The sequence below is a fragment of the Vigna unguiculata genome, chromosome 3, assembly GCF_037176805.1.
Source record: "Vigna unguiculata cultivar grain cowpea cultivar isolate G323 ecotype 2 chromosome 3, ASM3717680v1, whole genome shotgun sequence".
Lineage (NCBI taxonomy): Eukaryota > Viridiplantae > Streptophyta > Magnoliopsida > Fabales > Fabaceae > Vigna > Vigna unguiculata.
The window spans coordinates 58,382,893-58,398,442 of NC_140794.1; the positions used below are offsets into that span (position 1 = coordinate 58,382,893).

At 29.6% G+C, this 15,550-nt stretch overlaps 1 protein-coding gene and 1 long non-coding RNA gene across 2 annotated transcripts; both read left to right on the forward strand.

Annotated features, from left to right (window-relative positions):
* The first annotated feature begins 2,892 nt into the window (after nucleotides 1-2,892).
* LOC114175851 (WRKY transcription factor 72A-like) lies at nucleotides 2,893-7,048 on the forward strand. The gene is made up of 6 exons (XM_028060682.2): nucleotides 2,893-2,980; nucleotides 3,075-3,319; nucleotides 4,830-4,883; nucleotides 4,995-5,528; nucleotides 5,739-5,852; nucleotides 5,945-7,048. Exons 2-6 carry the CDS (start codon nucleotides 3,197-3,199, stop codon nucleotides 6,917-6,919), a joined length of 1,800 nt encoding a protein of 599 aa, XP_027916483.1. The 5' UTR covers nucleotides 2,893-2,980; nucleotides 3,075-3,196; the 3' UTR covers nucleotides 6,920-7,048.
* A 1,009-nt stretch (nucleotides 7,049-8,057) lies between these two features.
* LOC114178819 (uncharacterized) lies at nucleotides 8,058-10,845 on the forward strand. The gene is made up of 2 exons (XR_003603386.2): nucleotides 8,058-8,256; nucleotides 10,391-10,845. It is a non-coding gene; the product is annotated as an uncharacterized LOC114178819 (long non-coding RNA).
* Nucleotides 10,846-15,550: the final 4,705 nt, after the last annotated feature.

Sequence of the window (15,550 nt, forward strand, 5' to 3'; positions counted from 1 at the left end):
CATTTAAGGGTTTTAAAGTATTCTAGTGATTAATAATATCCATAAGTAATAGTAAAATCTAAAAATGGAAAATTTAATAATAATAAGCTTCCCCGTATTTCTAAAGCAAATCCAAATGAAAAAGAGAGGCTGACAACACGATCGACTTAGAATGAGACAATGAGACTCTTCTACTGAATAATAAAAACAATTTATTAAAATTATATAATTTATATTTTAATTTTAAAATGCGAAAGTTAGAAAAAAAAATGTAATTGCATGCGACGTGTAGTCTTAAGAGTTTCTTTCCATCTTCAGAATTACATTTAAAGTTTAGTTTTAGTTTTTTTTTTGAATTAAAATTATTCGGTTGTGTTTTATGGATCTTAAATTAAAATCAATCCAAGAAAAAACTACTCCAAATTATATTATATTAAATACAAATAAGATAAATTTAGAATATATAAATGAATGCAAATTTTATTTTACAAATCAAATTTATGGATTTGAGTTGTTTTTAAAAATCAGTTATTAACGTAGTATCAAATGGTATCAAAATTTATATGGGAAAATTATTATTAGTTGTCTATCATATTATTATTAATGAACGGCTGTAAGCTCACTAATAATGTTAAATTACACAATTTCATGTATCAGTGCGTTGAAGATCCTATATAGAAGATATATACATGAGATCAATTTACAAAGAATATAAACTTCATCTTACAAACTAATTTTATAACATTAAATTACACTTAAAATAAATTTCTTAATAAATTAAGTATAACTTTTTTTTCACACGGGCAACATTTAATTTAAACTAATTATTGTGATAAAGAAACTTTCAAATTCAAAATCCTGATTAATCGAAATAACTTTGTAGTGTAGTGGTGTTCCATTGTAGAGTTGACTGATTTAAAAGTTGTTTTGAATAACGTAATAAAATTACAGCTATTACTTTATTATTTATCTGGATTTTGGATAAAACTATGTAGCCTTATATTAAGATCAGATTGGAGTGTTTAACTTGTTACAATTTTTAAGTTAAAATAGTATTTGTTATATTCCACATATTTTTGAATTAGATCTGTACCCTTGATTTTAAGGTTCATAATTTTGGAAACCTTAAACACTGGCCGAAGAAAAAAAGCTCAAGAGTGATGCTTACTATAGAAAAGTATTATCCCCACAGCATCACGATGCAGTTGTTCAATAATTTAAACCTCATGACCATAGATACTTTTAATATGGTCACCAGTGTCACCATAAACAATTTTCGTATGTATACTAAAAAATTGTTAGTTGTTAAACTTGTTTTACTCGGTACAGATTTTATATTAAATTTGTATACTAATATTAGATTTATAAATTTAACTATATGGTATATAATACTGATCGATAGTTTAGGGAACCAATAATACTTATTAATTTTCTATGTCCGTGCATAAAATTGTTTGTTAGTAACAATTTTTTTTTTTTTAAATTAAAAAAGTTCAGCAAATTCTTTCCTTTCTTTATCAATATCATTTCTTTGTAGTTGTATACCTGATAGGGATGATTTCATTTTGATTCTATCGAATATGAAATTTGTATCGATTTTATTTTCATTTGATTACATATTTAATTATACGGATTCGATATTATATTGAATATTTTTTCAAAAAAATAGATAAAAAATAAAGAAAATAATGTCAAAAGGACATAAGTAAAATTTATAACAATTATAAAATTTGTTAATGGTAATGTAAAAATATCTTAGAAATGATATCAAACATTTGAAAGTTGAATGAAAATTTATCTATAAGAAAATAAGACTTTTTAAAGTAATGTTTTTATATTATCTAATAAATTAAAAATATCAATAATTTAAAACAGGACATGAATAATATTCAACTTCATTTACGAAAAATTAAATATTATCAGTATCATTGGTTGATATATGTGTTTTCTATATATGAATTGAAATAAGACATATACTCACAATTACATATTTAGTTATCATCCCTACTCACTAACATTAACTTTGTATGGTTAATTTCGTTCAATCGCTATGCATTGTAAATCTTACAAAAGTGTTTTACTTATCGCAAAAGCTTATAAAACTTTATAACTAAATATCTAATATAGAAATCACAACTTTTTGGTTGAAAAAAGGTTATAAGAAAAAATGTATAAGTGGCTCCTTTTATTATATTAATTAATACGTTTGCAACATGAAACAAGTATAGTCACACATTGTTGTTACATAGTACACCACAAGAAATCTTGAGGTGAATTTTCGAATATTACACAAAGTATTGTTCAAAGAAATCGCCCATGATAGTTTCATTCACCATTCCTTTAATTACCTTCGGAGTTGTTACGTCAGTGACCGTAATTCATATCCACGAACAAGTTGGTAAAAGTTTAAAACCTTAGATATAATATGAAGCTATGTCATAACTACATCAGCATGAAACAACACCAAGAATATATTCTCACAACCCTACTTTGACCCTCGCTTTGTCTCACTTGAATTTTCTTTTTTTTCCTGCATATCTAGATGGGTGTAGTTGGGTCATTGGAAGATGGGAAAAGGAAAAAATATAGATTTATAAATCTTTATTCTTTTATGGTATTTTATTTTTTCGTATTTAATTAATATAAGATTTAGACTTAAATTTGAATTTTTAAAAATATCTACACCCATGTCTAAAATTTACACTCATGCTTATAATTCTCCTTTAAAAAAAAAAATGAATGAGATAAAAATGTCTTCAAATCTTATAGTACTATATCATTAATTGGTGTGTGTATATACGCCAAAGGCAACGAAGTCGCATTAGGTTAAAATGCTTGACTCGAAGAGAAGACCAAGAAATTAATTAATTAATTAATTAAAACAATATATATAGATATAGATAGAGAGGAAACTAAGAGAGGCTCCGGTCACTGGTGGTGGCAAAAATGTTGACCTGAAAACCGTTGTTGTCGACGTTTGGGCCATGTGACTTTACAAAACGTACGAAACTTCAAAGATGCCACCAATCACTAATTTTCTTTCTTTTTTTCGTTTTAATTAGTCAATTTTCTCATGTGTCTATTACTTCATGCAGGCAATTTTTTCTCCAGTGTCTATGCTAATATAAAAGGAAGGGTTTTGTTGGAGGACCCAGAAGAAAGTAAAGAAACAGATCAAGAAGGAGCAAGGGCTTGCGAAGAACCAAAATTTCCACCAATGGAGCTTCCTTCCGAGAGATCTGGTGACGGAGGAAGTGGACTCAAGGAAGAAAACAGAACTCATGACTATACTGTTGCTGATGATGAAGATGGTCCTCGTAAACAACAGATTCTTGTCGAGGTGAAGATTAATACTCTCTTCCTAAGAACCATCATTTTTATCTCTTAAATGACAAAAACATCAATAAATCTTAGTTTTTAGTTTTTGTTTCTATAAGCATGCATCTCTTTTGTGTTGGTTCATGTAAGATTCTTTTCTCTCTAGAAAAATCCTTCAAGTTTTCCATAAATGACCAAACCAGGAAATTATAAGAATGATCTTGTTCAAAGAAACACAGTCAATTGTTCGATACTTTGATCATTAATGTTGATTACTTCCAGATTTCAAATGTTTAATTTATTTTGGTCGGTCTTCTGCAAGCTGTTTTCAATCCTCACAAGAAATTCAATTCGATGGTCAGGACATAGCTTTTTCCGAAAACAGTTTCGGATTCTCTTTTTTTGTCGTATCATCACCACCAGCGTCCTAAAATCACAGCCAATTAATCTTTATGGATTTTGTTTGGTAAAATCCATAATAAATATCAAAATATATATCTATATTTATCTGTTAACGATAAAGAAAGGAAAATTGGGTGTATATCTACAACTTGAACAATAGTACATGAAAGTAATTGAATTAGTCAACTCGAAGATAAGTTTTATATTCAAAAGAAAACGTCAATATTAACGTCTTTAGATTAAGTTGTAAGGAAACTAATTTCCCGTAAACAAGATTTTAAATACGATAGTTTTCTGAACAAAGATAAATAAAGGGAAAGAGCTTTATCCCAGTCGGTGCAAATTAATAATGAAGTAACATCTTTTTTGAATGATGAGTTTGTACATAAAATCTTAAACCAATTTTTTCTTCTTTCTAAAGAAATCTTAAACCAAAAGTTACAAAAAAAAAAAAGAGCTTTCTATTTCCGGTTGAGAAACTGATAAAAATGTCCAATCATGCATGATTAATGCCCTTTGCGAATATTATTGAAAAACACTGTATTCTTTTTGGCAAGCATTACTAAAAGGGTTATTTCAATAATTAATGACCTCTGGTAAGAGTTGACCGACGCATGTGCCTGAAAAGAAAATTAATTATATTTTCAACATGATACTATTCATCCAGCACGTGCAAGTTAAAATCAATAGATTCTAACCGGTCCAAGTAAGAACGGGGAAAGATTCTAGATGAGTTTCTTATAGTCACATAGTTCTTCGTTGAATACAAATAGGTTCCTTCCATTCTACTACTGTACATAACAGTTTCCATTTTCCTTTGTCCTTATTAATGCCTACAATGACACGTTTCTCCCAAACTTTTTATTTCATGTAAAAACAATGTAATTGTTTATCTTCAAGAACGTTGTTTAACATTCTTTACTCATTGGAGGGAGTATATACATAACCTTGTTTTATATGTAAACAGTTAAGGAATAAAAAATATTTGAATGATTCAATAGTAATGTAATAGAACATTTATATAAAATTTATTAAAGCAAATATGAAGGGAGATATCAAAAACTATAGTTGGGAAAAGTTGAATTGTATGGTTGCAAATTAATTTGATGATTATTGGTTGTGCGATACAGGAACCACCCATAGAGGAGGCTGGACCTAGCACATCCGCAGACAAAAAGGAAGAGGTTTTATAAATTTACAATGATATACAATCAGTTCTTGTTTTATCCCATTTTTGTGATTTCCACGGTTCAGGAACTATTATAACATATGTGTCTATGCATGGCTGATTCTAGGTTGATGATCAACTTGAGAGCACCAAAGCTGAAATGGGTGTGGTGAGAGAAGAAAATCAGCGGTTAAAGAGGTCTCTGCACAAAATAATGAATGAGTATCGGACACTGGAAATGCAATTTCAAGACATACTTAAGCAAGGGACAAAAAGGAAACTAGTTGATAAAGGAAATGGTAACGAAGAAGACACAGTAGAGGAATCGGATCTAGTTTCTCTCAGCCTGGGAAGAGTTCCAAGCAATCAAAGAAACGATGAGAAAATAAAAGTTTATAAGGCATTGAAGGATGATGAAGGGTTTAACCAAGAGTTGACTCTTGGACTAGAGTGCAAATCAAAGTCAGGAAGCACAACTGAAGCTTTGCCTAATCCAAGCCCAGAAAACAGTTCTGAAGTCCCAAAGGAAGAAGCTGGGGAAACTTGGCCACCCAGTAAGGAGACACAGAAGGCAATTAGGGACACAGAGGATGAAGTTGCTCAGCAAAACCCTATGAAGAAGCCACGAGTTTGCGTTAGAGCAAGATGTGACACTCCAACAGTGAATCTCTATTCTCTCACCTCGTTCTTTTTAGCCTCTTTTCTATATGCTTACTCATGAGAAAACACATTTTTTCACGCCCTCTACTATCATTGAAGGGTGTGATGATGCATGAGACAAAAACTTTGCACAAACCAAAGTACATATATATAAATATTATTGAAGACTTTCAACCATTTGTTCACGCTTTGATATTTACTATTGACACAGATGAACGATGGATGTCAATGGAGGAAATATGGACAGAAGATTGCAAAGGGAAATCCTTGCCCTCGAGCGTACTATCGTTGCACCATTGCACCATCATGCCCGGTCAGAAAACAGGTATCTATATTTATATCTATTTCTATCACAATCAAGAGTTTCAATTTACCTCAAAGCTAAATGATTCTAGACATCATGTGTACATGTTTCAGGTACAAAGATGTGTTGATGACATGTCGATTTTAATTACCACGTATGAAGGGACCCACAACCACACTCTTCCACCTTCAGCTACTGCCATGGCATCCACAACTTCTGCAGCAGCCTCCATGCTTCTTTCTGGTTCATCAACCTCTCTTTCCGCCTCAGCACCTTCATCAACAGCAACCACTTCTGCTACCAATCTCCACGGCCTCAATTTCTATCTCTCAGATGGTGCAAAACCAAGGCAATTATACCTCTCCAACCCTGCACTCTCATCTTCACCTTCACATCCAACCATCACTCTCGACCTCACTTCACACCCAGCTTCTTCCTCCTCGTCACCCTTCGTTAGATTCACTTCAAACTACAACCAACCCAGATACCCCTCTTCCTCAAGCCTAAGCTTCAGTAGTTCCTCAGAAATCAACGCATTGTCTTGGAGCAACGGCTTCCTTACCAATAATAATAATACTATTCAACCTACATACAATAGCAGGAACATACTTGGGAACGTAAACTTTGGGAGACAACAAGTGGAAAATATATACCAATCCTACATGCAAAAGAACAACAGCAATATTCCAAGCGTTCCTCAAGGTGGTGTACCAGCTGATACTATATCTGCAGCAACGAAAGTGATCACAGCAGACCCCAATTTTCAATCAGCTTTGGCAGCAGCGCTCACTTCGTTTATCGGTGGCGGTGTTCGAGGAAATCAAGGTGGTAACAGTGTCGGTGAAAGTCCGAGTTTGGGTCAGAACTTGAAGTGGGGTGAGGTGTTCGCAGCGTCTAATAATTCATCTTCTACCTTGTCTTGTTCAACTTCGAAAGTCAACGGTTGTGCATCGAGCTTCTTGAACAAAACGCCGGCGAATAATACACAGACGAAAAGTTTGATGTTTCCACCACCTTCGTCTTTGCCGTTTTCTACCCCCAAAAGTGCATCTGCATCTCCTGCTGATAATAGCGACACCACCAATTAAACAATTGATGATTTTTCTATAACCAGCTACTGTAGTTTTTTTTTTCTTGGATTATTGATGTAATTAATTAAGATATGCAAAGTAACATTCAGCACCAACACGTAAATAAATTATGAACATAAATGTTTACCCTTTTTTCCTTTTTGGGATGAAATTAATATACTCTATGAAAGACTGAACCAGAAGCTACTGCATTTGAGTAAATACTCGAGAGTGTAGTGCTAGTAAATACTGCATTTGTAGGTAATGAATAATTTTATTATTTAGGAATTATTAACAAAGAAAATTTATTTTAGTGTTTTTCCTTTGCAGGTTGGTTGATATTGACTTGTATGTATAAGCTTCCCGAATGGATGCATGCTTTTGCTTTTCAATTGGGAAATACTATTCATAAACGTTCTATTTAGAATCTTATTATTTAAGTTGTTTTGATGGGTATGCATAAATTTAGAAGTTAGTAGTGTGACTTCTTTGCTTGCCAAACATGTGCACCCTGGAACGAGGATTCTCCATTTTTATCTTGTATATTTTTTTAATAATAATATTTTGGTTACTAAATTTTGATAATTTTTTTTATAATATAAAATGTTATCTTTTAAGTAAGTTTAAAATATTAAGAATAAGAAAGAGAAAAATGAAAAAATCACTTAAAAAATAATACTTAGAATTCTAAGAGAGTTATCAAAATTTAATAATAAAAAATTATTATCCATTCTTTTAAGGACAATATATTTAAAACAAATAAATTACTTACAAAACAAGTAAATTGATAAAAATAGAAATGAATCTCTTCAAACTCTAATATTTATTTGATTTCTTTCTTCCTATATGTTATAACTGGATGATTAAATTTAATAGAATATATATATATATATATATATATATATACGCTTCAATTCAATAAAAAATTAATATTTGTAAATTATGATTTTTTTTTCACATCTCATAATATCAATTATACCGTTTACACTATCTTTTTATTTTTTTTATTCCTCAACGATTATTCTTTTTATTATTTTTGGATTCACGATAAAACCAGGAGTGCAAAAGTAAATATACACCTCCATTAAAAAATATTGTTATAATAAAATAAAAAATGAAATCTAAATTACGAAATCCTTTGTATTACATAGTGGGAACCTCCTTCTTTTCCTTTCATTTCACAAAGCTTTTAATTTTTTATTTGTCTTTTGCTCTCACCGAAACCGCCCTTTTCAAAGGCTATGGGTTCTTCTTCTTTTGCCGTTGATGGTTAGGGTTTCGTAGGGGCGTCATCGGAATGTTCCAGAAGCTCCCTTCTTCTTTCTGTAGCCTCTCCAATTCTGTTATTCGACGGGGTATCGTGCCAACCATGCATTGATTTTTTCTTTTTTCCCTTCAGATGATTACCCTTTTTTCTTTATGTTTTTTTGTGTGTGTTGATTGATTCTTCAGTTCTTATATTCTGTTGTTGGAGTTGTTTTTCTCGAACGCGTGAGGTCGAGTGGGTAATAGTGTTATTGCGAAGTGTAGGGACAAGTTTATTTTATTTTTTGTGAGTTCTTGATTGTTCGTTTGGGAGTGAGGTTTTTTGTTATCTAGGTTTAGGGAAGGGGTTTCTTCTGCCTCTCATGTCGGATCTCAATCTTTGGATGTACGTTAATTAACGCTCTTAATGTAGTTGCAATGAACCTCTTTTATATAAATGAACTAAGTTTCCCCGTTTCCTAAAATCCTCTCGAGTTACAATGTTGTTACAGTGTGTGTTTATTGACATCATTGCTTGCATCAAATTTGTTTGTTCCTAATATTTTTGAATCAATACTGATGATATCATGTCTTAAGCTGTCTAATATGCCGTTCAAATGCATGTCTTAGGTTTAATTTCGTTTTCTTACTTAGCTTTAATTTTTTTGAATCATGTTTTGTCTTAGGTTTTTGTGTAGCTGTTTTACATGTTCGTTGATTCCATAGAAGTGTGCTTAATTTGTGTTTTGTTTCGCATTTGCTCAGTTGTTTTTTTGATTTCGGTTGTCTAGTTTTCTATTGTGTTGAGTTCTGAATTTGTTCTTAGATCATGAACAAATAATCTGAAAATCATGTTTCTGTTTATTTTCTTCTGCCAATTTGTTTGTTTCTACTGCTGTTTTTGATTCTATTTGATGTTCGTATGATTGTGAACCAAGTGCTCGCCAATGATTGTTGCTGACCAAACCATATCTGAGTTGTTGAAATGTGGATGTGTTCGGAGTATTCATGAAGTTCTGGTTTAGCTGAAAGCATAGGCATTATCAGTACCTTGTTTAGTGCAATCTTCTATTCCTTCACAGATGATTGAATTTTGTTTCTGTGGTAAATTGTTGCTGCTGGACTAGTCTTTTTGATTGAGTTTGATGCTCTGGTTGAAAGTGATCTGGTTGTTTTCATAGTCTGATTACTTTTATATGATTGAATCATATCCAGATGTTGAAAATATTGATTGGTCTCTGGCTATTTTAATCTGAATGGAAACTGCATTTGCTTTATTTGTGTGTTTGCTTAATCACATTTTGTTGTTGTGTGATTAGCCTAGACTGTGCATCCTGCCATATATCTGCAGCTTCATTCTTGTCTTGATTATGTTGGCAAATTTCTTGGTTTGGTTGATATCTGTGTGCACTGACCGTGGGCTTACTTGTGAGTTTTGCAGCTTGATTTTCTTTTCTGCAGTAGCCACTCTGTTGTGAGTTGAATGTCGTAGTTTATGACTAATTTGACCAGCATCAATGCTCCAAAAATCGTATGCATCTTTCTGTGTTATTACACTGTTGATTTTTTTTTTTAGTGCAGCTGTGTCATCTGTCACCAATTCAGTTTTGATTGTGTGAAACTGTTTTGTTGTTTGATTACTGCACTGCCAAGATCTGTTACTTTGTTTGCCTTCTGAATTGTTTTTAAGTTGGATCATTTTTCCTTTGCCATATGCATTTGATCACTAAATTGGAAGTAGTACATTGACACTGTTGTGAGTTGTTCTTAAAGTCTTTGAGAGTTGCAAGAAAACAAAGAAAATCAATGAAAAGATTATGCTGGAAAAAAAAACGAATCTGAAAAAAAAATAATAATGAAAAGTATTGTAGGACTCTGGAATTTGTTTTCTTCCTTAGTGTGCTAAGAGTGTAGCACATATACTACTATCATCTTCAAATTCAATTGCATATGCTCTTGATTCAACTTGTTTTGTGTCTTTTTGATTTTAGTTTTGTTAATCTTGTTCTAGACACATTCCTTAGGTTCTCTTTTGTGTGTCATCCTTTGATGTTTTACCTTTTTCTTTCTTGCTTGTCTTCCTTGATAATTCCTTGAGTTTGTCATTCAATCTTTCACTTGATGTTGTGCAATTCTTCCATTTGAGCTTTTCTTGATTTTTTCTGCTTTGCTATTCTTATGTGGAAGAACTTGAGTGCTCTTGGTTCATTTGGCTTGAAACTCACTGATTTAGCAACTTTGTAGGTGATTATCTAACTCTTGAAGGTATAGTTGAAGGAGGAACTGTGAGGAAAGACATTTGAGTGACTTTCCGAGAGGACTTGTAGGAGTGAGCTGGGACTACAATTGCAAGAAACACTAGAGGAAGAGATCTAGATGTGGGTTGGACCAAGAGAGATATATATGAAAAGCAACCAACATCCAGTTTTATTTTTATTTATTTTTTTCATTTTTGTTTTGATATCACGGAATTTTGTGGTGCAATTTTCTTATTTCAGTTTTTGTTTCATTTGGCTTAGGTGGAAAAATGCTTTAGAGCAATCCTAACCTTAGCTTGGTATGTAATAGCTTCTTAACGTGTAGGGTGAGGTCATTCTTGTCTAGTTTATGTTTTCCTGTTTTTATGTTTTCTTGTTCTTTATGTTTTCTATGTACAAGTTTTGTGCTTGTGATATGCATGTTGGGTTTATGTTTTATAATTGTGATATCTAGATGCAAATCTTTAAACACTTAGATGCCCTTTCTTTGGTCAGGTTTTTCACACACTTAAACATTTTTTGAAAGTATACTATGGAATCTGGTGAGGAAAGTAATGTGCAAGAGAGTGGTGGGATTATAGGCAGTAAAAGTGGAAAAAGAAAGAAAATCTTCGACTAAAAATTGGAGTGAGTTGAGAGGATGCATGGGAAGAATATTCATACCACCTACCTTTGATTATGATCGTGAGATAAAGAAAAAGAAAATTGAGATAGCCAGAAGGAAGGAAGAAAAACTAAGAGAGTTGAGGGAGTTAGAAGAGAAGGAAAGATTAAGAATTTAGTGAACAAAGTACTAGGAAAGAGAATATTTTGAGAATGAAATGAGAGAGGAACAAGAGGATGAAAGAGAAAAAGAAGAGAGAGCTTAACGAAAGAAAAAGCTCAAATAAAGAGAGAAAGAGAGAAAGAGGAGAAGCTCGAGAAAGAGAAGGAGAAAAAAGAGAAAAAAGAATATAAAGAAAAAGAGAGTAAGAAGAGATGCAAAGTTTAAAAGAAAAGAGGAAAATATTGAGAGAAAAGAAAGAAAAGAAATAATGATAAGTAGAGATACAACATCCTACTCCTTTCATAGATTTTAAGGGAGTAATCCCATCATTCACATGAGATAATTTTGAGTTGGCTTTTGTTTTCCAGATTGTTGATGAATTTTTCAGTTATCTTTTGATGCGTTGTTAGATAAAGTGGAATGATTCTAAAATATAATTTTACTTCATATTTATTTATTTTGTAAGTATTAGTTTGGTGTGCATTTTAAATGTATTTGACAGTTTTTGTCTATCTTTCAAAGTTTTGGATGACTACATGAAGTTGTCCCTTATAATATGGTAATATGATATTTTTATTCGATGAAGGATAAAAGGTTGGTTTTGAGTTTTGTATTGAATTTACTGATTTTAATGTTTCTTTGTTTAGTTCAATTGAGTTGAGCTTGTGTTTGAACTTTTGATATCTTGTATTGGTCAGAAAGTCTAATGAATCTCGGTTTGGTGGTTATCCAAGTTGCCCCTTTAAAATGTGTTATCCAACTTTTGGTATTGATCACGGGTAAGTGTTGCATATAATTTTGAAACTCTAGTACTTGATTTGGCATAGTGCTTCCAATTTTGAAAGTTCTATAACTTGGTTTGATATTGGACCTCCAAGTTTTTTAAAATTTCTATAAAATTCTTCTTATTTAGAATACAAATTTCATGTGTTTGTATTTGAATTGTGAGATGAATGTTTTATTCTATTTGTGACAATTCCCTAAGACAGAATGATATTAGGAGATTACAATTGGAATATTGGGTGTGCAACTATACTGAGACTATACTGAGACTGAGGGAGCACAATTTGAAATATGTGTTCATACACATCTATTGTTTTAGTCGTCCATAGAATTTGAGCTGAGGCTTCAATTTTAGGACCCTATAACTTGAGTTGGACATACACACCGAATGAAATTGGCGCATAACAATTTTATTATTTGGTTCACAGTGGACGTTTCATAAGGGTATATTTTGAGTTGTCCCATCTGGAATTATTAAATTGTACTTTGATTTTTTTAGTGCACTGCCCAAATTCCATATGGGTATATTTTTAGCTGTCCCGTTATAAAAATTATTGTCAAAGTGCACTTTGACTTTCTTTGTTCACATAAGATAATTTTGAGTTGGCTTTTGTTGTCCAAACTGTTGATGAATTTTTCAGTTATCTTTTGATGCGGATCAAAGTGGAATGATTCTAAAATATAATCTTATTTCATACTTATTCATTTTGTAAGTATTAGTTTGGCGTGCATTTTAAATGTATTTGACAGTTTTTGTCTATCTTTCAAAGTTTTGGATGACTACACGAAGTTGTCCCTTGTAATCTGGTAATATTATATTTTTATCCAATGAATGATAAAAATGTTTGTTTTGAGCCTTGTATTTAATTTACTGTTTTTAATGTTTCTTTGTTTAGTTCAATTGAGTTGAGCTTGTGCTTCAACTTTTGATATTTTGTATTAGTAAGAAAGTTCAATGAACTTCGGTTAGGTGGTTATCCAAGTTGTCCCTTTGAAATATTTCATCTAACTTTTGGTATTGATCATAGGTAGCCATTGTGCATATAAATTTGAAACTCTAGTACTTGAGTTTGTATAATACCTTCAATTTTGAAAGTTCTATAACTTGGTTTTATATTGGATATGCAATTATTGAAAGCTCTATAAAATTCTTTTTATACAATATACAAATTTCATGTCTTTGAATTCAATAAAAAATTAATATTTGTAAATAACTCTTTTTTATCAAAATCTTATTTAATGTTATTATTTGAAAAATATATTTATATTTAAATTCGTGCAATTTTTCTTTAATTATAATCAAGGACAATTTCTAAATTGTAATTATTTATTTTATGAAATCAAAATATTAAATGTAAATATATTTTTTAGGTAATTTTAGTGTGTTAGCACCCGTCTTTGTAATTATATAATTAAGCGATAATATGACATTGTAGCTATCCTATCTTTTACTAGTAATAATTAAGATCTTCATTGTAAGAATGAAAATATTACAATGTTATTGTAGAGAATTCAAAAATGATAAAAAAACAACTTTTAAAGACGAAAACGGTAAAGTAAATTTATCAAAACAACCAATATAACATTTAAATAAGAAATTATTTATTTTTGTTTACAATGATAAAAACAATCCCCGTAAGTAAAATAGTTGAGTTTTTGAAAAAGTAAAATAATTTATTTTAAGCATGTTTTAAATTTATTTTAACTACAACTGATTGTTTTAATTTTTGTATAGAATATCTGGAAAACTTTAAACGACTTTTAAAGATGATTTTTAACTGTTTGATAAGTGCTTATCAAATAAGTTCTTATGAATAAAAAAACAAATAATATTTTTTTTATGTCGAAGTCTTAAGCTATTTTAAAGTTATTCTATGGAGTTTGTTTAGATAAGTTAAAATTATAATTTATTCTTTCTTGTAAACTCTTTTCCTGTGTTTATACCATAAAATTAAATTAAATAAAAAAGTAAGCTCTTTAAACCCCATAATATAGATTACTATTTAACACTGATTTATATAAGAGGTGGGTTCTAGCAAAAGATTTTGTGAATTAAATTTAGGTGACTAGGATTAATTTACTGAACTATTTTCGACATGAAATTTTGAAATAAACAACAATATAAAATTTAAAAATATTACTTAAACCGAAAAAGTTGTATGACATAATAAATTAATTATTTTACATGTAGGGTGATATTTGAAGAGTATTGTTTATATATAGATATAGTATTGTAGCAGTGCCACACATCTAGGTTTCTCTCTCAATCAATCATTGTTTATTTGGATAAATAATTGAGAAACTGATAATATGTTGATTAAGATTTATGTTTTGTCGTCCACACAGAGCCAAATTAAGGAACGCAACAGGGACGTTTTTATGGTACAATATATATATATATATATATATATATATATATATATATATATAATTAATATATTAACTAATTTATAAATGAAAATTTATTAATAATTATTATATTTTTTATTATTAATAAAAATTATAATTAATTTTTAAATTGGTGACTAAATAATTTTTATTATAAATTGATAATTAAATTAATTATTAAAATTAACTATTAAAAAAAGATTATTTTTTAATTAGGAAATTTATCTTTAAAAATATTTTGTATCATTAAAATTGATGATTAATTATAAATTTTCTTACAGTGTATATTTTATGTATAATTTTTTTAACAATAAATAATTTATATGTTTTAAGAAATATATGATTGAGTTTTGAATCAAATAGTAGTGTTTATTTATTTAAAAGACTGGAATTTATGAGGATAACTTAGAGAGTTAATCCTATACTTATCATGATAGTTGATAATTAAAAAAATATCTTTAGTGGAATTTTTATTAAACATCATACTGTTGCTATTGTTATTACGCAATGAGTATTTTCATCAAACAAATTAAACTTTTATACTGTAATAATTATTCATATCAATTTTCGCTAACATAGAAGATAATTAAATAATTTATATTTTAATATATTTTGAAAATTATATAATATCTTAATTAATATTCTAATTTAATTTGAATGTTTTTCTATTTATACATAAAGGTAGGTATCAATACATAAATGATATGATTTGATTCAAAGATGATTCCTAGAAATGGATGTTGGGTAACCTTTTATTTCTCTTCTTTACATATGCTTAGCTAACATTTTACATGTAAGGGTTGTCTGCTTTTTATTTATTTATTTTTTATTTTTGAAGCTTTTATTTCTCATGGTTTTAGTATTTTAAACACGCGTTAATGAGGCATAACATTCAATATCAACAATGTAGTTTATTTCGTTAATTATCAATATCAAGTTAATGATAATACCTATCGAGATTAAGTAATAATTAAGGTGAAATAAGAGTTGTTGTTTATTATTTGTAAAAAGTAAAATCTGAATGTGTTTAAATGTTTTTTTTTTTCAATTTAAAATTCTTGTAGACGAAATTTTTGATTAAAATATTAATATCATAAAAATAATAATATTATGACTCTTACTTTTTATTTTTATTTTTATATAATTTAATATAAATTATCAATTAATATATCATTATTTTTTTATTAAAACTAATTAATTTCACGTACT